At 37.7% G+C, this 26,898-nt stretch overlaps 1 protein-coding gene across 4 annotated transcripts in view; it reads right to left on the bottom strand.

Moving 5' to 3' along the window:
* Positions 1–2,025: 2,025 nt before the first annotated feature.
* Positions 2,026–26,898, bottom strand: part of VTI1A (vesicle transport through interaction with t-SNAREs 1A) — a 257,241-nt gene continuing 232,368 nt past the window's right edge. For all 4 annotated transcript variants that reach the window (XM_058187247.1, XM_058187246.1, XM_058187249.1 and 1 more), the window contains one exon: positions 2,026–3,002. In XM_058187247.1, coding sequence (XP_058043230.1) covers positions 2,909–3,002 — 94 coding nt within the window. In that variant the 3' untranslated portion in view covers positions 2,026–2,908. The remainder of the gene's footprint in view (positions 3,003–26,898) is intronic.

The raw sequence follows: 26,898 nt of genomic DNA on the forward strand, positions 1-26,898 counted from the left end.
CTCCAGGCCAAGCAGGAGCACAGCACCTCTGTGCTATTCAATAAGCAGCCTGATTTTTTTTCTCAGTCTACAGTAGAGGTCTGAAAAAATCGTACTGCATAAATGTCACATTAAAGCAGTGGCATCTTTTCGTGGTTATATAGAAGCCTGAAAAATATCAGACTGCTTTAATGAACAGCAAAGGAGGGATGTATTTACATTCAGTCTGACTCACTTTCTAACCATGTGATGCCTAAGCATGTAATCTACATTTGATAGATAAACTGAGGTATACTTGAGTGAATGAGGTTTTTCTTTGTAAGCTTACATAAAATGCATGACTTTATCATGTATTCATTAGTTTGGGTGAAGCAGAGCATCAGTAAATAATTAGTTATGTTAAATTTTTGGATTAGTCCTACATATTCTTAGGATAAATTCATACATAAACTGTTTCTATGGCTTCTGTAAGATGTTTAGAAATCAGCACATCTAAACACATCATAGAAGGTCTATATACTGAGGCTTGATTATCAGATCATCAAACACAAGAATATTACTGTGACAAATTTGTTTTATGAAGCCTATGGAGTATAACTGATTAGCAAATATATAAATAGTTGGAATTAAAAGTGCTGTGAGTTTTTAAAATAAATGCTCAGGACTATTTTGCATTTCTACAAGGGACTGTATAGTTACCGTACATTTTTGAAATAAGACAGAATAAATCTTTTTAGAAAAAGGTTCTAGCTGAATGTATAACACCAGGATTAAGTGCAGATTTCACCACTGGCATTAAGAGGCAGAAAAATGACAAGCAATAACAAATAGCCTGTAAACACAATTTAATATATTTTCTTTGAACTTTATATTTACAGTAGCTGTTTTCAGAACAAAGGATTTGTGAAAATGTACATCTTCTGACCTGCTTTGATACATACTTTTAACACTGGAAAGCATCTGCTTCATCCCCTTTTGCCCAGAACCCATGAACTCAGCCCTTCCCTATTATTAAGAAGGTAAAAGCTATAGTTCTGTTTACACAACTTAAATGATTTATCTGAAGACATACATGCCCTAACCCTTTTCCATAAACAACATTTCTCTTGTGAATCTCTTCATCTTGAATTTCTTTACTAAGCTACACTAGTTTTATTTGACTCAGCTACATCAACATAAAATTCATTCAGTTCTTTGTTTCTGGACATAGTAAACATGTTTAGGGCCAAATTCCATTCCAGAGTGTTTGAACAAGGATATCATGGAAGTGTTCTTTTAAATAGTAGGTAGAATAAAGCTATTAGATTCTTATGACCTTCAGCTGATTGCCAATATTTTGTGCCTCTGTAATATGGTTTTGTTCGTTCCATAACAATTTTAAATCTTTGGACATAAATATTGAACTTCAAAAGTTATCTTGAAAAGTTCCTGCTTGCTCAATGAATTCAAGGAACATTGGAAAACACAGTTTCCATAGTTCCCAACATTCAGGGAAATTGGGAACCAAATAAAGTAAATTCACTCATAAGTGTGGATACTACATTATATGTTCACAGATGGTGGGCTTGACAATTATTAGGGGCAGTGGAGGAAGCTGCTTATTTTAATTACATGGATGATCACATAAAATTCAGTTTTAACGCTAGATTTTATTTCCAGTTATGTCTAATGGATGGTGTGAATATGTAGAGCTTATCCATTATTTTATATATATTAAAAGTGCCCAAACATAAAAAAGCTTTTCACATAATACTAAATACAGTAATAGGAGTGTTCAAGCAATATGTGTGTTCATTGAAAATATGATTTTGAGGTCATCCTATCTAAACTATCTAGTTTATGCAGGAATATTGGACAATATTCCTGCATAGATTAGACAGTAAACTTGCCTTGGCTATACAAAGGTTACAAGGTTGAGGACTTGACTTACAATGGAGTATCCAAATACAGATGATGTAAACTGGGTTGGAGATGAGAGAATAAAATCATTATCAAAACAAGGCTAAGGGGAATCTGGCTTAATTTATTTTACAGAGCCTGATGTGGACAGATTTTATCAAAAAACATTAATTTAAGACATTTTTTTAAGCAAATGAACATTACCTTTGGATACAATTCATTCAGAATATTCATTCAACCACAGTACCAGCACATTGATTCTAGCACAATTTGCAGATTTTTAAATGCCATTATTTTCTTACATTAAGATCCATGAAGTGATCTCCTAAATATACTAAACAGTATGTTCTTGATTTGAACTCCATACACATTAAAACAACAATAATACAAAACAAAACTAACTGTAATGTCATGGTCATAGGGAAAACTGCAAAATAAACTTAGTTGACAATTCAGAACATGGGGCAGATGAAAATCCAAGTGATAAACCTTAAAATAAAAAGTTCACCATAGATATTAAATCATACTTTTGAAAAAGCTGTATATTTATTAGAAACTAACTTCTTTGCTTTTAGAGTTATATTAGAGTTAGGAGAATGACAAGGTATAGGTGTGGATTTCTTTATTGATTGATTTGCATCTATTTCCAGGATTATAAAAGGGGGTTCTGATAAAGATTTAAATATCAGTTCAATAGAAAGTGTGTGTGTCAATTGTTGTCATTATCAGTGTAAACTATTTACCCTTAAATTTAGTTCAGTAATTATGACGACAATCTTCATATCTGATAATGATACTTGTTTCATATGCTAAATATGAAAATTCCTATTATGAAATATTGCTAAACCAAAGACAATTATTTAATCAACATGCAGCCAATAATGACACATACCCTTCTGCTATTTGCACCAGAGATCAACTGTGGACTTTGAGAAGGACAGCCATTTCAGTGCAAGAGAATGATTCGTGTGGCCACTTTGTCTTCATGACTCTGAAGTTGTTTGCTACTGGTTAGCAAAGAACAAAGATATCAATGTCCCCTGACAGAAAAAAAAATAACCATCAGGACTGCAAAGATGATGATGATTGCCAAGATAACAAGCAAAATCCGGTTCTGGATGATTCTAGGAGGAGAAAAAAGAGACAGGGGGTAAAAGACAATAAAATATGTGTATGTCAACTGACTTTATATGCATATATCCCACAAAACATAGATAAGTAGCCTGTAAGACTATTTGCTATATTGATTTTGCTTATTTTTGCTTCTGAGAAATGAGTAGAAAATTTCATCTTAGTTTTTTAAGTGTTTAAAAATAGGAAATTAATGGAAGATGAATTTGCTGGTGTTGATGCAAACTAAATTCCACTTTTTTCTCTCCATTACCTTGATTTTCTCTGGAATACTACTTTTTCCTTCTTTTCTGCATTTTATAAAATAATGATTACCCCCAAGTAAAACAAAGTGATGTGCGCGCGCACACCCACCCACACCCCTACGGTTTTTCCTTTGCCTTTGCCACAGTTCTGGTTCAGTCCTCTTTCCAGATGTACGTTTTAAAGAAAAAAGTGCAAGGCCCCCAGAATTTTAATTTGGCTATCAGTTCCTTAATGGATTAGCCTATAAAATATATACATGAATTATATAAATTATTGTTTAATTAGTCATCTAAACTTTCTTTGTGTACATATGACACACAAACACACATGCTCCCATACACCCATATAAAGGTAGTCCTTGACTTACAATCGTTTATTTAGTGACCATTCAAAGTTACAATGGCACTGAAAAATGTAACTTATGACCATTTTTCACATTTATAACTATTGTGGCATCCCCGCGGTGATATGATCAAAATTCAGATGCTTGGCATTTGATTCATATTGATGACTGTTGACATAACCTGGTGATCACCTTTTGCAACCTTCTGACAAGCAAAGTCAATGGGAAACCCATATTCATTTAACAACCATGGCAAGAAAGGTCATAAAATGGGGCAAAAGTCACTTTACAAATGTTGTCTCACTTAACAACATAAATTTTGGGCTCAATTATGGTTATAAGTCGAGGACTACCTGTATACCTGTATATATCTACATATCTAAATCTATCCTGTCTATTGGATTACATAGAAAAATGGATTTTGTCATATTATCTATAAATGCCGTAAACCATTATGCACCTCCTGGAATAATTTTGCTATTTCATCCATAGAAAAGACGTTTTGCCATGAAGTAAGCATTACTGGGATGGAAATATGATGCAATTACTGTTATCAAATACCAAATTAGTTTTGAGGAAAAGGATAATTTATTATAAAGAAGCAAGTGTCAAACTGTGGATTTCATGCTCTAAAAGCCATCTTTGTCTCAGTAGCATAAACAGAGTAATAAGGCAAGCTTTATCCTGTTGTATAGTAAGGAGGAGCAATAAAAAGATTCAAGAAGCAATAGCACTCTGTGTTATTCACCCTTTGCAGAGATGAATCTCTTATTTTGTTAGCATACAAGCAATCACTCATCACTATTTAAATGACAATGAGTAATTTAAGAGCTCTTAAAACAGAATAAGTGTAAATCATATCAAACATAATAATTATGACTGAACAATCAGGACTGTTTGTAGGATATATTTGTAACAATCCAACATTGTTTTAATCTATATACCTGAAATAAGATATTAGTCAGGATGATTTGGGTATGTAATCAGAATCAGACACAAAAAGAAAATAAATATTAGAAATAAATAAAAAATTCTATTCTATTCTATTCTTGAAGGTTTCAATGAGATTGGGTACAATAAATTTATTAGGCTTCAATGAGATTGGGTACAATAAATTTATTAGGCTTAGTTATCAGTTAGTTAAACTGATGTATTTGACACACAAAAAAACCAGTAAGTTTTTTTTAAGATTGCAAATTGTAAACTCTATAAATCATAATTTCTTGCACACCACTCTTCCCCAACACACAAACAAATTAATGGAGATAGGACAAGATCCTTTGGAAAGTAAGAGAAAGTCTTAAATCAATTTCAGATCACTCCTTGTTTTTTTCAGTGTTCCCTCTTGCTCCAACATTTACCTTAAAAAAAAAAAAGTAAATGGATGGATGAAAACTGTCACATCAGACAAACACACTCCCCTGTGACACTTTAAAAGGACCAGCTCTCTATCCTCCTGACAGGTTACAAAATGATCACATTTGCTGACACGTCTTCCGCAAAACTGCTTTAGTGCTTGTGTCCACTTTGCTAGCAGGAGATGAATGGCCTGCTTTGTCCTCATTTATCACTTAAAGCTAAACTAAGATCTGTCTCGTTTATTTTTCCTTTCCTCACTAGAAAGGATAGCACAGCATTAATTCTCCCACGATGACAGCTAATTCAAACTTAACAGGCAATATTTACTCTGCCAAAATGAGCAGAATTCTCTGTCTTTCTTCGAAAGAAAAAAAACATGTTTAATGGTCTAACAAACTAAAGCTAATTAAAGGGACTTCTGCTTCTTATTAGTTTGCAATGTGGATTAACACCTGAGCTTAAAGCTCTCTCTTTCTCTCTCTATTTTTTTCATTCATTCATTCTCTTTGTTATATTATTTTCCTTTTCATATGGGGTATTCTGTAAAACAACACCTGAGAGACAACTATTTGACCAAAGTAACTAACTGCATGAAAAGCAGTCTGCAGATTTGTCTGCTCAGGCTCATTGATCCTGTGGGGAGAAAAATATCTTAGGAAAATTGAAACTGGGCAAAAAACACATTGAAAAACATGAAAAGACTTTTAAATTCAGCCTTAAATAAAATATAGTAATATGCCTCTAATACAACTGTGGCTGACAACCGTTGTATGTATGGGATGAGAGCTCCAAGGCATCCATAATGCTAATGTGCAGAGGATTAAGCGTGGATGATATTTCCTCATTTGAGCACATATTTGGACAAATGCATATATCTAAGACGCTAGCGTTCTTAAGCCATTGCCTCATATCTGACCTAGTTATTGGTGTTTCAGTACTCTTAAATTAAACAGGGGGAAGAATAAACGAAATTATCTCTTCTCATGTTTCAGTTCTGATTTTCTGGCTGCACACTTGATTGCAAGATTAGTTAATCGGCAAACTTGTCTCTAAAATCCTCCTCATGAGAAGACAAATCTTTGCAGACCCCCACCTATATCTGCTAATTAAATGTTCCATTAAAGTGCAAATGTAGGATATGTATATCAAAGGTTAACTTTGAGGAATTTGAATTAGATAGCTCATTGCATCTAAGGATACAATGTTGAACAGACAAATTAAGCATAAAATAGGAAGGATGCTATCAAAACTCTTTATATTTTACTCAATAGTAAGATTCTTTTCCATTGTTGCAAAAGTTATGTTGGCTTCATTGCTTCACTACTAGGGAAGCAGAGCAAATAACATCTTGGAAATGTTGCTGGAACAGTAAAGCTCCACTTCGGAAGGCAACAGGAGAGAATAGACCATGAAAAACTTTGATTCTGCCAGTAGCACATTTCAGACTGCAAGTCAACAACCCAGAGCACTAAAGAAATGAATTGGGGGCGCTGAGTGGGATTTCAGTAACATTCTGTAATCAAACCAGCTCAGATGGCAGAACAATGGAGTTGGCATTGACAGGGCCCATCTGTAAAGAGGTTTCTAATACTGTCACAGCCAGACACTGCCAGTGGGTATAGCTCCAGGCAACGCAACAAGAAATTTCAAGTGGAGGAGGGAAAAAAAGAAGTAAGGATCACCATCATTTGCAAAAAACCACATAGCTTATTCACTAGCAAACAAAAAACAAAAAAACAAAAAACAAATGCTATCTGTAACTTTGGATTCCTTTCACCTAAAAAACCTCAGCAAACTCCCTCAGACAGGGAAGCCAGAGCCTCCTTTGAAAATGCAAAGCATGTTTACAGGGTAAATAATTTAAGAAAGAATATATACTTGAAAGGAGACACCACGGAAACATCATGGCTAAATGCCTGAAGGCAAAAACTTGTGCATTTGCATGCCGCATTTTATTAAGTTAGCACACTGTAGCTTTAAAAGAGTGCATGGCCAAATTAAAAGGAATGTGTGACTAAAACTTCAAGGATGCTCCCAGTTTGCATTATGAATCACAGTATTGCTGATATTAAGATGAATTATCTGTTGATTCTGTGCAGCCTACATATAGAATTCACAAAGTTTTTCCTACAGACTCACAACTGCTGTTATAATAAAGCTGGGCAACAAATTCAGATATTTTTAAAGAAGTTTTTCAGAGACTTGGGTAACAGGACTGTAAACCCCTGAGAATTAAATCATACATTAAGCTCTCTGAACAAATGTTTCACCAGAAATGATAGGGGGAAAACTTTTCCAAATAAATTGTACTGGACAAAATCTATTCCAGATTTCCACAATCTAGGAAAGATTGGGCTATGCAATAATTATTAATTTTTATTATTCTGGAAAAAGAACAGGATTTAGAAAGCTTGATTTGAATGAACAAATCTTTAATTAATCATGGATTCATCCAAATAGCACTAAGCAGAACCTGTGTTTCTAGATCTATTACTAATAATAACCATTAAATTTTAGGTCATCCTTGTTAGAATCCTTACTACATACTTTTAGTATAAATTTGTCAGAAACCGCCGAACAGAAAAATAGGCAAGATTGGCTTGACTTCTGAACTGACACTAGAAAAGACACTGATATGCTGAATTAGAGTGCAGATAAACTCCGTATATAACACATCAACCCTTCAAGGATATAGGAAGATAATTTTCAAAATTAACTCCAGGCCAAGAGATATCAAGCCTATATTTTATAGTCTTGCCAATGCTATTGCTTTGCATGAATTTAGTGTGACAGAATTACATATTTACAATTTATGTAACCATTCTGAGATGAATTTTTCAGTTTGGCTATATTTGCAGAAATTTTAAAATATAGTATACTGTTCCTATCATTATATGATACACTTAAGCTATTCTTATGTTAAAGATTCATTAAAATCCTCTAGGAAACAAACAAAGCAGCATTCATTAAGGGAAAGGATACAACATTTAAGATTCCAGGTTAAAATCTTCTACATTATTTTGTGCAATACAGATAGCCCTTGCCTTATGACCACAGTTGAGCCCAAATAGACTAGATCTGTCCTGTCCTGTCCTGTCCTGTCCTGTCCTGTCCTATCCTATCCTATCCTATCCTATCCTATCCTAAGAACCTAAATGGACTATTAAGGAAAATCTATTCATATACAAAGCAAACCAACTGACAAATGCAAATTAAATAAAACCTATTTTAAATTGATTGTTAAAAATTAAAATAGAAAAATGTAATCTTAAACATCCAAAGTAATTGTAGTGATTGAATTATTAGGATCAAGGGCAGGAACTGGTTTTCCATCCTATCATCCTACTCATTCTCAAATCTGTTCTGAAATTTCAGAAAGATGCTCATAAAATACAATCTGGGTTACAATGCATGTAGGTCTGAATGTCCTACATTTTGATGGCCTGTCCAAGCATTTAGTTTCTATAGCTATTCTAAAATGGGGGAGACCACAGAAATCACAATGAAATCTAATTCAGATTTAATAAGCAATATTTACTTTGCTGAAAGAAATAAAGTTTTGTATCATATTGTGGGGCAGAAAATGATACGTAGGCAACCATGCTAATATGGTGATTGAAAGCATAGTCAATAGTCCAGGAAAAGGAGAATATTGAGAAAGCAGGACAGAACAATATTCCACTAGAATTACAGCCTGGCAGACAAACTTAGTCTTTTATGTTGAAAATGCAAGAACAAAATAGGACCATATGTTGTGGTTATGTAAGCCTCCCACCAAAAATATTAGAAAGAAATACATCAAAACAATCAGAAAATCCTGAAAATGAAATTTGAACCGAAATGACAGATTAGGTATATTGCGTATCAATTATAATTATTACTGTATGTACAAACTCAGAAAATTTACTAATTCCACAATTTGATATATGTTGACAACTGTAAAAACAAACTTGGCCCAATATTTGAAAATACAAGTCATTTCTTCAGGGGAAAAAATGGTTGACTCAAGACAAAAAAGTAGATCCATCAACCACGGCAGAATACAGCTGCCAAATATGTCAGATTTTCAATCATTCCTCTCAATACAACCCAATCTAGGGTTCTGAGGAGGAGGTGAGGATTGTCAGCCAGAACAGAGATTCAAAGTTTCTTACACAAACAGGAACATCGAACAAGAGTTGGAAGTCAGACATTGTTTCTAGCAAAGTGAAAGAAGCTCAGAGCTGCTTTTTAAAAAAGTTTCATCCAGGTGCCACCAATCAAGATATTTATTCACTTGTTTGGCAAAGAGACCTTTGCACCTCTGCTCTCTTCTCTACTTGAGTGTGAGGGACATTTGCCAAAAAGGTCAAGTGCCATTTCTCCAGCACAATTGTGATAAGATTGTTGGGAGTTCTTATTTTAAATACTTAGGAATAGTCTTATTTGGCCAACAGTATGAAATTCCATGGAGACTACATCATTGAAATGCAGAGCAGCTCATCTGTTATCCTTAAATTCCTCAAGAGAAGAGTGGCCAGTACATTTTTGCAGCACTCAAATTATTGGAAGTCAAGTTATTTGCATCACTTTTTCAATTTTGCATTACTGAAACTTGTTCTGTCCAAATTCCTAAGATCGGCTCTTTAACCCCTAAAAGATGAAAGAGAACCAGAAGCGTTGCAGCGAGACTGGCTAGAAAATAGCAGGCTCTGACAAGCCTTGCAAAAATCCAGCCAGACAAACTGCTGCCGGGGGAGGGGGGATGGGACAGGACACTTTGGACCGGATCCGTCTTATAGGGACAGTGAAGAAGGAGAGGCACCTTAGATGACCAAGAGGAACAGGCAAGTTCCTTGGAGGTCGGAGGAAACTCTTCGATCCAGCAGCAGGGAGGGCAGCCATTACGGCTGTCATAAAGTTGGAGCAACTGGAATAAGATTTGTGCAGGAGTGGTGTTTTGGACAGAGTTTTGGTACTGGGTGAGTGATTAGCCAACTCACAGGTAAAAAAGAAGTATTTTAAAATTTTCAAAAGAAGTTCAGATGAGGAAATAGCAGCTAATTGGCACTGGGAAATGTTAATGGAGGGGGAAGAACAAAACAGAAGTTGAAGAACAGAGCTTGATATTTGGATTGGAAATTGGATTTGGACATATTAAAATTATTATAAGAAAAAGAAACCCAAAAGAAAATAGTTTCTGAACAAGATTGGACATAATTTTAAAAGTTTTGCACTTTGAAGGAAGAACAAAGAAAAATTCAAAATAGAAAAGCCCTGTAAAGGAAATTTTTCAATTGGATTTATTTATTTATTTGTTTGTTTGTTTGTTTGTTTGTTTATTTATTTATTTATTTATTAAATTTGTATACCGCCCTTCTCCCGAAGGACTCAGGGCGGTTCACAGCCAATAAAATACAAGAATACATATAACACAGGTTAAAAGACAATATAAAAAACTAATTCGATATATAACTAAAAATTTGGATACAATTAAAACCCCGTTTAAAAACCCCAATTAAAAAAACCAATTAAAACTACGTTTAAGCTAGCCCTGCACGCTGAAACAAAAGCGTCTTCAGCTCGCGGCGAAAGGTCCGGAGGTCAGGGAGTTGACGAAGCCCCGGAGGCAGCTCGTTCCAGAGGGCAGGGCCCCCATAGGGAAGGCCCTCCCCCTGGAGGTCGACATTGTTTGGCCGACGGTATCCGAAGGAGGCCCCCTCTATGGGAGCGCACTGGTCGGTGGGAGGCTACTGGTGGCAGTAGGCGATCCCGTAGATAATCCGGTCCTAAGCCATGGAGCGCTTTAAAGGTGATAACCAGCACCTTGAATTGGACCCGGAAGACCACCGGAAGCCAGTGCAGACTGCGCAGGAGGGGTGTCACATGGGAGCCACGAGGTCCCTCTAAACAAACAAACAAACAAACACGAGGTCCCTCTATCACCCGCGCAGCCGCATTCTGGACCAGTTGGAGCCTCCAGGTGCCCTTCAAAGGGAGCCCCATGTAGAGAGCATTGCAGTAGTCCAGGCGGGATGTAACAAGGGCATGAGTGACCGTGCAAAGGGAAACCCAGTCCAGAAAGGGACGCAACTGGCGTATCAGGCGTATCTGATAAAAAGCTCCCCTGGCGACGACCATCATATGTTCTTCTAAAGACAGCCGTACATCCAGGATGATGCCCAGATTGCGAGCCCTCTCCGTGGGGGCCAACGACTTGCCCCCAACAGTCAGTGATGGAATTAGCTGACTGTACCAGGCTGCCGACATCCATAGCCACTCGGTCTTGGAAGGATTGAGCCTGAGTCTGTTTCTCCCCATCCAGACCCGTACGGCCTCCAGGCACTGGGACATCACTTCGACAGCCTTGTTGGGGTGGTTAGGGGTGGAAATATACAGCTGAGTATCATCAGTGTATAGATGACAACTCACCCCAAAACCACGGATGATCTCACCCAGCGGCTTCATATAGATGTTGAACAGAAGAGGCGAGAGAACCGACCCTTGCGGCACCCCACACAAGAGGCGTCTCGGGGCCAATCTCTGCCCTCCTGTCAATACCGTCTGCGACCGGTTGGAGAGACAGGAGGAGAACCACCGATAAACGGTGCCCCCCACTCCAAGTCTTCCGAGCCGGCGCAGCAGGATACCATGGTCGATGGTATCAAAAGCTGCTGAGAGATCTAGTAGGACCAGGAAAGAGGAGCAACCTCTTTCCCGAGTCCTCCAGAGATCATCAACCAACGCGACCAAGGCCGTTTCCGTGCTGTAACCAGGCCGGAAACCGGACTGGAATGGGTCTAGATAGACAGTTTCATCCAGGTACTGGGGGAACTGTCATGCAACCACACTCTCAACAAACTTCGCCACAAAGCGAAGGTTGGAGACAGGACGGTAATTTGCTAAAACAACTGGATCCAGGGAGCGCTTTTTGAGGAGGGGCCTCACCACCGCCTCTTTCAAGGCAGTAGGGAAGACACCCTCCATCAAAGAAGTGTTAACAATTCCCTGGACCCAGCCTCGTGTAACCTCCCGGGTGGCCAGTACCAGCCAGGAGGGACACGGGTCCAATAAATATGTGGTCGCATTCAGTCTCCCCAGTATCCTGTCCATGTCCTCAGGAGCCACAGTATCAAACTCATCCCAGATAGGGACCCCAAGACCTGCCTCTTCCACCCTGCTGGGATCTACCCAATCTGTGTCCAAACCTTCCCGAATCTGAGCGATTTTATCGAACAGATATTGTCCAAACTCCTCAGCACGCCCCTGTAAGGGATCCTCCACCACTCCCTGATGAAGGAGCGAGCAGGTCACCCTAAACAAGGCAGCTGGGCGGTTATCTGCCAATGCAATGAGAGTGGAAAAATATTCCCGTTTTGTCACCCTCATCGCCACTAGATAGGTCTGAATTTGAGACCTTACTAATGTCTGGTCAGATTCGGAGCGGCTGGCCCTCCAATTATTCTCTAGGCGTCTTCTTTGGCGCTTCATCTCTCTCAGCTCCTCGGAATACCAAGGGGCTAATCGAGATCGGCACCAGGTCAGAGGCCGCAAAGGCACGACGCGATCTAGAGCACCAGCAGCCGCCCTATCCCAGGCGGCGACTAGATCTCCAGCCGAGCCGTGGGCTAAATCCTCAGGGAATGGCCCAAGCTCTATTTGGAACCTCTCTGGGTCCATCAGGCGCCTGGGACGGAACCAATGAGTCGGTTCCGTCTCCCTGCGGTGGGGGTTGGCGGTTCGAAAGTCGAGCTGAAGGAGCGAATGGTCTGACCATGACAGGGGTCTAATAACTAACTCCCCAAGCTCCAGATCATTCAACCACTGTCCAGAGACGAAAATCAAGTCCAGAGTGTTTCCCCCAATGTGAGTGGGACTATTCACCAACTGGGTCAGATCCAAGGCTGTCATGGAAGCCATGAACTCCCGAGCCGACGTGGATGCCAACCCCACCATCGGCAGATTGAAATCCCCCATGACCATAAGCCTGGGGGTCTCAACCACCGTCCCGGCAATCATATCCGGCAGCTCGGGCAGAGTTTCTGTCACGTAGCAAGGAGCCAGGTACGTGATCAGTAAACCCACCTGCATCTCCAGGCCCCACTTCACAAGGAGGGACTCACATCCGGCTATCTGTGGCACAGTGATCTCCCTCAACTCTAGACTCTCGTTAATAATAACCGTCACCCCCCCACCCCTACCCTGGGCCCTCGACCGGTGGAATGCACGGAAACCCGGTGGGCACATTTCTACCAGGGGAACCCCCCCTTCCGTGCCCAGCCAGGTCTCCGAAATGCCCATCAGGTCCACGCCCCCCTCCTGTATGAGATCAGAAATGAGGGGGGCTTTGTTTACCACGGACCTGGCATTGCACAACGTCAGCCGAAGGCCCAGCCTCTGGGGATTTAAGCCACTCGGGGAACGGGAAAAGACCGGGGGACCGGAGTGCGTGATCGCTTGTAAACAGCGAGCCCGCACTCCCCGAACCTGATATGGGCCCCCGCTTCCGCTATACCTGCCCTCCCACTTACCGTGCAGATGGAACAGTCCCCATGGCCTTGAGCTCTAGCCTCCTCTTCTACCTCCGAACCAATAATGTCCATTCCGCGAGCCTTCACAGAGTCTAGCAATGGCCCTGATAGGTTTCCCCCAAGACCTATCTTCACCTTCCCACTCCTCCCCATACTTAAATTATTTAAAAATTTCTTATAAAACAAATTTAAAAAGCCCTTAAGCCTCTTCTTAGCCACATGCCACCTCTCGGGATTCCAAAATCCGTCATCGAGTAGACCCTCAATAGAACGGAGGGCCATATCTGCGAGAGGGGGGAATGTCGCAGATCAAGGAGCTGCAGATCAAGGATTTGAAATTGGAATTTGGGATACATAAAATTAAGAAGAGAAAGAAGAAACTTGAAAAGCATTTGATAAGCAGATTTAATACACAAATTAGATATTTTGTAACTTGTTGATTTGAAACTTGTGGATTGGAGAGGGACATCTGTTGGTGGAAAAAAACACTACAACGAACAATTTGAAAACTGGAAAAAATTATAGAGACCTTGGGTTACAAGAGCCGTGAGAAGTTTGAAGGAGGATTTGTTTTCTTTTAAGCTGTTTGATCTCGACAACCAAAGGAGGTGGAAAATAACAAAACTGTAAATTGGAGTTAAAAACAAACCAGAACGTCAAAATGTGGCAGGAGATGGTCAAAATGATGCGTTTATCATTTAATCTTGATAGAAAATGAGAAATTGTGTCAGAACATATTCAATTGGATAAAAAGGCTAAGAACGAGAAGCAAAAAAACAGCACTGAAGACATTGATGATGATTAAATGATTACATTGGGAGTAACAATAAAAAAGAGAAGGGATAGGAGGAAACAATCTCAAAAAAGAAACAAACTAAGGGAAGAAAAGGAAAGGGGAAAAAGCTAGAGGAAAATATTTTTAATGATTACACTGATTTTAATGATTAACAGTGGCAAAAATAGAGGATAGGATGAAGCAAGAGAGAAAAGGATTAGGCACAAAAAGGTTAAATGATTACAATGAGATCAATAGTGGGGAAATAAGAAAAGCGAGAGCAGAAAAGGGGAATAGATCAGATGGGAACTTAGGGCAAATTTGATGACTAAAGGATTTAAAAGTCAAAGGAAGGATACAGAAGAAAAGAAATAATAATTTTAAAAAAATGAGAGAATGGGATAAAGGGAATGGGATATGCTATATACCTATAGAATTAAAGTATTAATATCAGTATTGTAAAAATTGTACGTAAAAAAATATAAATTGTATGACATATTTAGAAGGGGTTAAGATATGGAAATTCTAATGAAATTGAAATTGAATAAAATACTAATAGAAATTAAGAAAAAGAAAATTATTAATTATTTTATCTGAAAAAGATGGTGTAAAAAACAAATCTGAAGAAATATATTGTTTTTGGTAAAATGGTAAAATGATTAATAGGGAAATAAATGATAAATTGGTCCACCTTAGAAAATAATTGACATTAAGAGACAAATGTGAAATATCAAGCTATAATAAAAAAAATAGAAACTAAGGATGGAAATGACTATGTTTAAATTAAAGGGTTTCTATAGAAATAAGGAAATAAGAGAAAACAAATTGATGATAATTTATAAATGTGGTGTTTTTGAGAACTATATGTGATAAGGTTTTGGTTACTACCTTTAAAGCGCTCCATGGCTTAGGGCCGGGTTACTTATGGGACCGCCTACTGCTACCGATTGCCTCCCACCGACCCGTATGCTCTCACAGAGAGGGACTCCTCAGGATGCCGTCCGCCAAGCAATGTCGGCTGGCGGCCCCCAGGGGAAGGGCCTTCTCTGTGGGGGCTCCCACCCTCTGGAATGAACTTCCCCCAGGACTCCGTCAACTGCCTGACCTTCGGACTGTCCGCCGCGAGTTGAAGACTTACCTATTTATTCGCGCAGGACTGGCATAGAAATTTTTAGTAGCTTTTAATATTTTGATGTAAATTTTATGGGGTTTTTATGGTTTTAAATGGTTTTAATTTAGGCCTGATATTCAATAAGTTTTTTAATTATTGTTTTATTGTGTACATAATTATTGTTTTATTCTGGCTGTGAACCGCCCTGAGTCCTTCGGGAGAAGGACGGTATAAAAATCTAATAAATCTAAATCTAAATCTAAATAAATGGAGAGATAATGAAATGAAATGAAATTAGATTAAGATTGGAGGTCAGGGCGGATGGTAATATTGATTATATATTAAATATTAAGTAGATATGAAAAATAAAAAATAGAAAAAAAGAATATTATGGCAGAAATTGAACTATATAAATTATATTTGGGAAATACAAGATATATAAATTTTGACTCGTTCAATACTCTATTCAGAAAAAATGTATTGTTTTTTATTTGTATGTTTGTTTGTTTTAAAAAAATAAAAAATGTTATTAAAAAAACCCCCAAAAGATGTTTTTAATACTATTCCTTTTAAAAAAGTAGGCCTTGTGAAAATGAACGTTAGAGTGTAGGTGATTATACTCAACTATTGCTCAAACTATCTTTTTTTCTCCTTAGACTTGTCCCATTAACTATAAGGGATGACTTTCACTGCATATGGAAAAAAGCAGTGACAACCAAAATTTCATCCTTGAGCTCCTCTCCAGGTTTTCTACTCAGCATGGGGCATGATCAGGCCAAAACACTCATTATACAGCATCTAACAGACACAGAGTGCCAGTTGGATCTACCCAGGTCTCCAACATTTATTGCCAGTAAATCCAACAAATACTCTGCCTCCCCTAAAACAAACTAAATTCCAAGTACTTAGCGCTAAGGGCCTTGACTCTGGCACAATGTCATGCCCACCCATCGGTTGTCCTTAAAAGCTGATACATGAAGATTCTATACCTGGAGAGAAAATACCACTATAACTCAGGACATGCTTCTTTAGTGCTTGTATTACAGAGACATTTGTACAAGCCTCATCTCACCATTATTACATAAATATCCAGGGTGCAAAGGAAAATTCTATATCTCCCTGTTGCTTTCAGATATAAAGCCTGCTATAACATGCAATGTTCTTCACAGCAGTGCTTAAAATCTAAAAGATGTTGACCTGTGCCATAAAATAATCTCAATGAGCATCTAGTTTGTCATACTAGAGTGCTCTGTACTGTGATAGATTCAGTCTGCCACAAGTTAATTTCTATGCTCTCCTACATCCTCTAATGCTCCTGTCCCTCTTTTTAGAGACACTTAGATGCTTGTTTTATGTATATACTGTTTATTTTACATCTTGTAGCTTTTTATAATTATGATTATTTTTTAGATTCTGATATATTTTTGTTTTTCATTAACTTTACCCGACCCTCTTTATGCTGATCTTTGATTGTAATAAAGATTTGATTTGATTAAATTTCAGAACCTAAGTTCTAAACTTAGGAAGAAAAAAAAGTCATCTGCTTTATTTCACTAGTCATAGCATACAGTACACAGAGAAAAAGCTAGCAGGAAGAAAATAATTACTGTGGTAACCCTGGTTTCATTTACATGTCACAAAGTTTAAGAAAACAAAATGAACAATCTCCAAATAGTACAATTCCAACTCTTGTAATACAGAGGCAAAAACTAGAACCTTAACTGTGATTTCAATCAGCAAACTGTTTTAAAATATCTGAATGATTAGATCCTGGACATCATTTTGCCATTTAGATATATTCCCTTTTCTGTCTTCGGATGTATGTCTTTTTCTATATGATGTTGTCTACAGTTGCCTTAACCACGTTCACCTCTTTTCAGTCAAGAAAGGAAAAAGATACTCCCCTCACACACATTTGCAGCAATTGTTCCTGAAAATGCACTCTCCAAAATATTAGTACTTTATGTGCTATAGAAAACGTGTGTGTGTGTGTGTGTGTGTGTGTGTCTTTTTCTCGTCCTCCACTCCCTTCCTTGAATGCTACGAAAAAGAAAGAAAGAAAAGAAAACAATCATGGCTAAGGCCATTTGTGAGAATGGCATTAAAGAACCCTACTCTGAGACAGATAAAAATAATGAGAACCTTTCTGTCAAGAAGGATTTAGAAAATATCACTAGCATTATTAAAATTTAATTTTTTTTACTGTGCTTTTTGGTTCCCCATTTTTCCAAAGATAATGAGCAGGATTGCACACCTCCACATGGCTGTGACTTGTTTTGTACAATAAATTCAGTCTTTCTACTCTGAAGACATTTCAGACAACAATCCTGACTGCCATACCTGTGCTGTATGCTTTGAGCCTACCTCTAAAAATGGTTCATAAACTAATTTTGCAGAAGGCCAGTGGAAAAAATAAAGATCATTTTTTTGCCCAACTGATTCAGTGAAATTCTGGCAATAGCAAGAGAAGGAATGAGAGACAAAGAGAGAGGGAGGGGAGGGATTCAGAAATTGTTTACCTGATAGACAATGGTTCTGCTGCCCTGCCATGTTTATCCTGCTTCAAATATACATCACCACCTATCTCCTCCTCCAATCCCTGTCTACTCCATCACCACTGACACCCCCAGCTGATCTTCACTATGTTCTTCCTCCCGCTGCTGGACAAGGCACACCTAGCCTAGACCTTTGTGGGGCAAATCTGGACTTGTATTCAGTATGTCCATACACATATGGGATTTTTGAATACCAGAATGTCTACAATCATGTTAACTTCGGTGTCACAAGCAGCTCTACTTATATGTCCCATTGTATATATGGAGCTTCCTCCAGTCTTGAAGTAAATACAGGTTGTCCTTGCTTAATGACTTGTCACATGTCTGAATTTTGATCCCTTGATTCTAGGGGCATTACATATTTGTATGGACATATGTGTATAGACACACTGAATACAAATCAAGATTACTTTTAGAAAGAGTTGCATACTGTGTTAAAGTTATTGATATTTCACTATAATTTTATACATGTTACAATGGAAATAACAATAATTTTAGAGGCCTTTATTCTAGCAATATTATTGTGTTGATATAAAATTTAAATAATCCCAGTCTAGATAGTGTGCAAATGGGAGGAAAAATTGAATACCAAAAGTATTCTGTTTGTACAATCTTTCTAATGAGTTTTTACATTGCTTATATTAAAACTTCAATTTTTCTACCCTATTAGTGCATGTCTGTTAAGTTAAAGCCGGTACCTGAAGACTATGCACTATGAACACTATGATAAACCACAAAAAAATGGAAACAAACTTGAAATAGTGGGACATATATTTTAATCACTGCTTTTAATATTAATTAAAAGAAGATACTTGAAAAGATGGTTGGATTGTAGCTTCAGAGAACTTTAGATGAAATGAATTACAGGTCTTTTAAAGTTGAGTTTCAGGCCTATGTATGATGCTGAAATACATTATTGATAACCTATCACAGAACTTAAATATGTGAGTGACACTTGTCCTGCTGAGTCTTGGAAGCTTTTGATATCATCAGTTACAGTATCCTTCTGGAGTACCTATGATGATTGGAACAGGGAAGCACTGGTTTGGATAATTTCTCTTCCTTCTTGAGTGACTGACTCAAGTCAGTCATTGTGGATAGATAGAAGAGGATCTGAATTAGCCACAGACTTGATCTTCTCCCCCTGCTATTTGCCATCTACTGAAGCCACTGGGACAGAAGATCAACCAATATGGGGAGTGGTATCACAAATATATGAATTAGAGACAGGAAATCTTGATCTAATACCTGGAAACTTTTGAGGTTTGGATGGAAACAGGCTTTGACTAACCCTCCAAAAGATGGAGTGGTTGTAGGATGAGGGTTGGGAGGGAAGGCTTATGGATAAAATGGGGAGAGGGCATTGCAATTGGTTGGAGACAAGAGGCAGGTTGCTCCCAGGAAAGCAGCTATGGGTGTTTATGGCTGATACCATATTCTGCCCAAGGTCAATTCCAGGGCTTGGTTTTTAGGGTTTCAACATCCTAGACTAGTTGCCATTGAATGCCAGATCAGGATCTAATAAAGCTTCCCTAATCCATGATATGGACTCTCTATTTGCAGGGATCTCCTGACATTCCATGGTTTACTGAGCAATTCCAAGATATGAATTGACATACCGTATTTCCCCGAAAATAAGATCCAGTCTTATATATTTTTTTGCCACCAAAAAGGCGCCAGGTCTTATTTTGTGGGAGATGTCTTCCACAGACTCACTTCACTTGTGTGCGTCGCCCCCAACCTCCTTTTCACTGTCTTCAGGAACTTGTTCTGCGACTGGCAAGGCTTTCCTGAAGGCCTCTGCAGCTGATTACAGAGCTCCAGAGCTTGGTTATCAGCTGCAGAGGCCTTCAGGAAAGGCTTGCCAGCTTTGGCGACTGCAGAAGAAGTAAGCCGACAAGACAGGTTTCAGGGTGTGCAAGTCCTGGCTGCAATTGTCCGAAGGTAAATAGTAAGGCAGCTCCATCCCCCATCTGCACCCTAGATTAATTTTTACTCATCACCTCACCCCACTCCATGTATCCCGGAGTGAGTGCTTAGGGCTTATTTTTTTTTGGGGGGGGTGAGCCTTACATTGGGCGCACATGTAAATTATCAGCTTAGGTCTTATTTTTGGGATAGGTCTTTTTTGGGGGGAAACACACTAATAGACACCTAGAGTGCCATTGGACGGAGACAAAGAGTGAAGCTGATTGAACCCAGATAAGAGTCTATATTAGGACTGATTTTGCTGTGATAAGGGCAGTAAAGTGTAATTACATCTCTGCTCCCATTGCATTTTGAAATAGCCAACCAAAGTTTTTGCTTCAGGTGACCAAGTCCCTCCTGGGTAAGGAGGAGCCAGGACAGCTTATATAGGATCATTGTGATGAATGCTCTTGGCATCTGCCAGATAAAGATGCTAGCTTTGCTCAGATTTGGACTTTGGCTGGACAGATATTTCAGATGCGACAGAGACACATCTGAGCTCTGTTGTCCTTCATAGAAAACCCTCCTTATTTACAGTCTTTAAATATTTATGTCAAACTCCATGAACTATATAAACTAAAATGTGGTGTAATACAGTTTATATGATTTTTGTCATTCAAGAGTTCCTGTGCTTTGAGTTTTGCCTAAAGAACTGCTGGTCATGTATAGCAACATTGGCTAGGAATCTCTTAACCCTGCAGCAATTATGTGAAACATTTCTATATGCATTTCTGTGCACAATGCACATGTAAAATAGCCTTGAGAAATAAATTGATTCCTAGGCAAAGGAAACTGAGTTATACAAATAATTTCTATATAATCAAAAAGATGGCAGCATTCCATGCTGGTTGTTTTCCCACAATAGTGTTGACTACAATAGAGCTTTCTAGGAAACATCCCTCATGGCTCTAAAGTCTGAAATAGATTTTTTTAAAACAAATCTATGTGATGATCCTTTATTGTAGCTGCCCACTGCAAAAGACTCTGGCAAATGAAGTAAGGCCTTAATAAATACAGCTTGGCTACCTCTATAAGGTCTCTAGTTGAAAATACAAATTTCATGCATTTTGGTTGCTGCTGAAGAAGGAAGCCCCTTCCCCCCAGTTTTTGCTTTATATTAATTTTCTATGGGTTGTATTCATAGACATTTGAAGCTAGTTACAATGACATCACAATAACAAAACATACAACATAATGTTACAACACAAGTTTTGTGAATATACTTGCATGTAACAAAAGGATGCAGTTTGCATTGCAATATTGCAACTCACATTATGTTAATACATATACAAATAGGCTGTTGTGTCCCACTCCCCCTCCGACAACCGGGTCAAGGAAGTCCTTATCAAACGTGGCAACGAAGCCTCTGCAGCTTGCCAAATTCCTTCGAGGTTTATCAGGGCAGGCAGGAGTCCAAGTTGTGACTTCAGCGATAGAGTCCGATATCAGACTTTGCTTGACTCAAGGTCAAAAGCAGGTCCTTTATATAGGCTGTGGGATGTGGCTCCATGACTCAGCATTTATCCAGGCCTGCCCCTCCCTTCCTTCTGCTGGCGTTGCCTCTCAGATCTCCGGAGGCGAGGATCCTCCCACTCCCACTTTGAATTCTCTTCAGCTGGATCTGCTGTCAGTAATTCCAGCACGTGGCTGGCTTCCTGCTCAGCCGGGGGCTGGAGGCATGACAGGCCGTTCATCTTCATTATCAGACTCGGAGTCTGATAACAGGCCCGGGTGGAGACGGGAGGGGCCTGGCTGAGAAGTGGAGGGAGGACGAGGCACAACATAGGCCTTCTTCTGTGGATGCCCATAGGTATGCCTGAATCATCCCTAAATCTCATATTCTTCCAAAGTTCAGTGTCTGAGTAATTATATGCATTTTTTTAACACAAGAAAGATGAAACCTTTGTTAAACCAGTGGTGGGATTCTACCAGTTATATCCGGTTCGAGTGAACCGGTAGCAGCGGCGCCCACCCACCTGGATGTCTTCACGGATGCTCCGCATATGTGTAGAGGTGGCGTGTGCTCACATTTGTAAACCAGTAGTGAAGGTACGTGAATACCACTAAATAGAACAACAACCACCTGGAATCCCAATCTGACTGTAGTTCAGTATAGAGAGAGGGAGATAATTTTGTACCATGTAACAGACATAAGAACTTTAAAAAGATCATTACTGTCACTATCAGCTAGCTTAATTACTGCTGTTAATATATTAAATTTGTCAAAATTATCAATATAATCCAACATTAATTTACTTATGTGGCTAAAACGGTATAATAATATTGGTGAACAACCCAATTTCAGCTTATTAAGTTCCATCTTCTCCATTTATAAATGTTTACAATGTCGTGAACAAACTTCTTTAAAAGGTAGTTTAGTGATCCAGACGTGATGATACAACAAAGAAAAATGCTAAAGCAATATGTTTTAATTGATGACCTCACAGTGTTTTTACTATAACATTTATTTCACTCCATAAGGATGACAATCAGGTCTTTTTATTAACAGAAATTTCCTATGTACAATAATGTTATAGAAAAAAACAGTTTTGTGTCGTGGCAAATACTTAGAGATAGTTATTAAATAATAAAAAGTTATCTTACTTTGGATTTACTTTTTTTTTACTATTATAGAACACAGTGATAAGTGAACAATACTGTTCACAAAAGAAAAGAAAAGAAATAAAGAAACAAGAAGAAAAAACCCTTCAATAGCCTTGTGGAAAACTATAAAACAAGCAGCAATACAATCCTTTGCCAAACACTGTCATAAATTTTTTATTTGACAGCTAACATTCTCACTAGCTTTCTTGGCAGCAATTGGGACCTTTAGCAAGAAAGGTGCAAGAGAAAAATACCTTGTTTAGAGATGTTTTCAACACTTTCTGGGATTTTCAGAACTTCTGCCTGCAGCACACTGTTACAACCACAGTCTCCAACCACCTGATGAGTAGGTGGTGGTTTTTAACTTCTTCTTTTTTTAGAAAATATAGACAGCTTACTACCCCCATTCCCCTCTGGCCTCCAGCCTAGAATTTTCCCCCTCCCTTTTACCCATATCTGTCTTCCAGAGTTACAAGAGGTTCTTCTTCACTGTCTAGACAAAAAAAAAAAATTCAAAATATTGTCAGGATTTTTCTTTCATTTCTCCTGTTACTATCATAATCAGACTCCCAGATAACAGAGATAAAAAAGAAGCACAAAAGAGTTGATTACTTTTGCATTTTTCCCCAGATATTTTTTAAAATAAAAAACTGGTTAGATGCACCTACCTGGGTCAGTCAGTGGATGGCTGATAAACAGAATAGTAAAATAGATTTTCTGCAACAGTAAACTCAGTGTCTACATTTCTTGTCAAAATATATAAAACAGTATATCATGACAACTGCAGAAAGCAGGAAACTTTAATCCAGATTTGGATAGCAAGTCATAATTAAAAAGTTGTTTATGTGTAAAGGATTGAAATGGATTCAGAGATAAACATTTTATCTGAAGTGATGGTTGACTGAATGATTTACTAAATTCAAGTACCCTTGCAGTAGGAGTGTTCTGTAAAACACTCCATACAGTTTATTTGAAAGAAGGGTACGATAACCAGACTCTGATATGTATTGCATTGCATAATCAATGACATAAAGAAAAAATAATTGCTTTGCTTGGAAATTTGTTTCACTAATTATTCTTAATATTATGAATTTTCTTATAAATATTCAGCTACAATCTGTTTTCCTTTAAGTCCTGAAGATATTTTGCTTTTGGTCACTTGTTCAAGTACTTTAACAATTCAAATAGGGATTCTTTTAGTTATCTTTCCAAAATGATAAATATGCTTGGTTCCCTCAAACTTCCTTTGTTGAGCTTAGTTTCCAAACTCCCTATCATTTTTGTTTCAGCTTCTTGAGCTTAGTACCCAGAACTAAGGTAGTCAAGGTGGAGTCCAGATAATGCAAAATGTAGTGGTAGTCTTGCTTTCTGTAATTTGAAATCTGTATTTCTGTCAATACAACCTATAATTGCATTTCTTCCTAGCCATTCATTGCTACTTGATTATTTCTATATTGAGCATTTTGAGCATTATTACCAGGGGTGAAATGCTCCCGGTTCAGATCAGATTGACTGATCCGGTAGTGATGGTGGCGGATGGTTCAGAGAACCAGTAGCAAAAATCCCTTCCCCCGCCATGCCCAACTGAGCCACGCGATGGTCAGAACCTTTTTTTTAACTTTTAAAAGCATTTTTTTAACAACCTATTCGGCTGAATATGTTGTAAAAAATGCTTTTAAAAGGTAAAAAAAAAGGCTCTGACGATCACAGCTGTGCCATGCGATCGTCGGAGCCTTTTTTTTAACTTTTAAAAGCATTTTTTTAACAACCTATTCAGCCGAATAGGTTGTAAAAAATGCTTTTAAAAGGTAAAAAAAAAGGCTCTGACGATCACAGCTGAGCCACGCAATCATCAGAGCCTTTTTTTTAACTTTTAAAAGCATTTTTTCTATAACCTCTTTGGACGAAGCGGTTGTAAAACAAATGCTTTTAAAAGGTAAAAAAAGAGAGGCTCTGATGATCATAGCTGAGCTCCGTGATTGTCAGAGCCTTTTTAAAAAGCAATGCTTTTAAAAGTAAAAAAAAAAAAAAAGATTGCGCGCCACAGCTGATCACCCCCTCCGCATGCTGTTCTACTTACTGCATGCCTCCTTTTGGTGTGCATTTCGTGTGCGCACCTCACATTTAGTGCGTGGTGCACATTGCACATGTGCGCGCAGTGCACATGTGCAGCCAGCAAACCGGTAGTAAACTGGTTCAGATTTCACCACTGATTATTACATATTTCTGTTTGATGATAATGATTTTAAATAATTTCTACTTTTCTTAAAAAAACAACAACCCAAAAGTATCTTAGCTAGCTTTGACTTCTGCTATATTTTTATTTTTTTATTTTTTTATTTTATTTTTTATTTATTTATTTTGTCACAACAGTATATATAAGCATAAGCATGAAAGTAACTATATAATATATAAGCATATATATATAAGCATAAGCATGCAATAACCACATCAATTTGATATAATAAAAGAAAACAATAGGACAGGAACGGTAGGCACGTTTGTGCTCTTATGCATGCCCCTTACGGATCTCTTAGGAATGGGGTGAGGTCAATAGTAGACAGTTTTTGGTTAAAGCTTTGAGGATTTTGAGAAGAGACCACAGAGTCAGGTAGTGTGTTCCAAGCATTAACAACTCTGTTAAAGAAGTCATATTTTCTGCAATCAAGATTGAAGCGGTTAACATTAAGTTTAAATCTATTGTTTGCTCTTGTATTGTTGTGATTGAAGCTGAAGTAGTCTTCAACAGGAAGGACATTGCAATAGATGATTCTATGAGTTAAACACAAGTCCTGTTGAAGGCGGAGGAGTTGTATACAAGGGAAGTTGTATACAAGGGAACTATTCCTGCTTGAATTTGGTTAGATTCCTGTTCTGTTAGTTTTCCATTGCTGCACATTCTTGAATTTTAATCTCCCTGCCTGTATGGGTAGCAAGATTTCCCTTTTCTAATATTGTATCAGACTAATTCTTGTCATTATCAGCATATATCTTAATTAATTATGATGCATTTTATTTATGTTCTTTGGGATCAAATCTAATATATTTTAATCATCAGAATTTTATGAATGTTTTGGCCTATTTCTTTTTAGTATTTTTGAAGGTATTTTTGCGTAGCCACATTATTCAGTAAAACATCCCTTATTTGTTATGGCACTTGCAACATTTATTATTGTATGATTTATTCAATTTGGCAATTATTGAAATTATATATTAATTAATATATTAAATATAATATAATATAATAATATATATAATATTATTAATAATATAATATTAAATATAATTTAATTAATATATTAAATTATATATTATTTCTAGTACAATTTGTATCAATTTTTTCTCAGATTGTAGCATGGTGTAAATGTTATTGATTTTTTTTCTCCATACGTATTTCAATTATTGCATTATTATTGGAAATTTTGCATCTATTTTGAAACTCAGTTCAAATAATTTAAATAAAACCTGCACTGATAATAAAGGGAACTAAATCAGCATGTTTATCCACATAAAGAAGAACTGCCTGCCAAACACGTGCTACTGCTTTTGTAGCTTTTAAGGTTAGAGCTAATTGAAAAATATCAACCTTTTGTTAGTTAGTAAATGCCAAGGTGACTTGCAAATAAAAAGGGGCAAATTCCAAGCACAGGTTGTTCGATAAAACAAGTGTATTATATTCAGATATAGCTATAATATCGAAATACCAAGATTTTGAGTAAGAGAAAATAAAGAGGACAAAGGATAGAGAAAGTAAAGATAATGTGTACTGAAAAGAAATGACAAAAAAATCTCTGTCTCATCATATGGCTTTGCATCCATCTGAAATGGTAACTCGCACTTCCAAATTCTGTATCTCCAATTATTGGTATAAATCACCATTTCACTAAAAGGACAAAAATTAACTTTGCTCAAAGTGACCTAAATTCACTTCAAAGAAGAGATTCTTGCCATGGAGACACAGCGATTCTCTTTATTAAAGCAAAGAGGTAACATGATTTGTTTCAATGAAGCAATGCTGCCTTGTTAAGCTGGTCCCTATGTGTCTACCTGTCACTTGTTAGAGCCAAAAGAGAATTCTGTAGGGGCCGTGCACCTGGGAAGAAGCCCTTTGGCCTTTGGTGAGGCTATCCTGGAATAAGTGGAGAGGATATTTTCCAGCTACCCAATATGACTGTTCAAAAATTTGCCACAGATAAGCAGTACAGCCTTTTTAGCACTCATAAAAACTCCTAATGTGCTGCTCATCTCCATTTTTGGCAATTTCTTTGGTGAATAGTTGAGAGTAAATAAAATATCTTCCACACTAATGAGGATGTTCTGTTGGAGAGCTTTTGGTGAGCATTGCAAAGAAGGCAAATAGTCCAGAGCAAAGAGAAAGAGTTTTACTCACTTTACTTCCCTCTTAGAATGAAATACGC

The sequence above is a fragment of the Ahaetulla prasina genome, chromosome 6 (assembly GCF_028640845.1).
Source record: "Ahaetulla prasina isolate Xishuangbanna chromosome 6, ASM2864084v1, whole genome shotgun sequence".
Classification (NCBI taxonomy): Eukaryota; Metazoa; Chordata; class Lepidosauria; order Squamata; family Colubridae; genus Ahaetulla; species Ahaetulla prasina.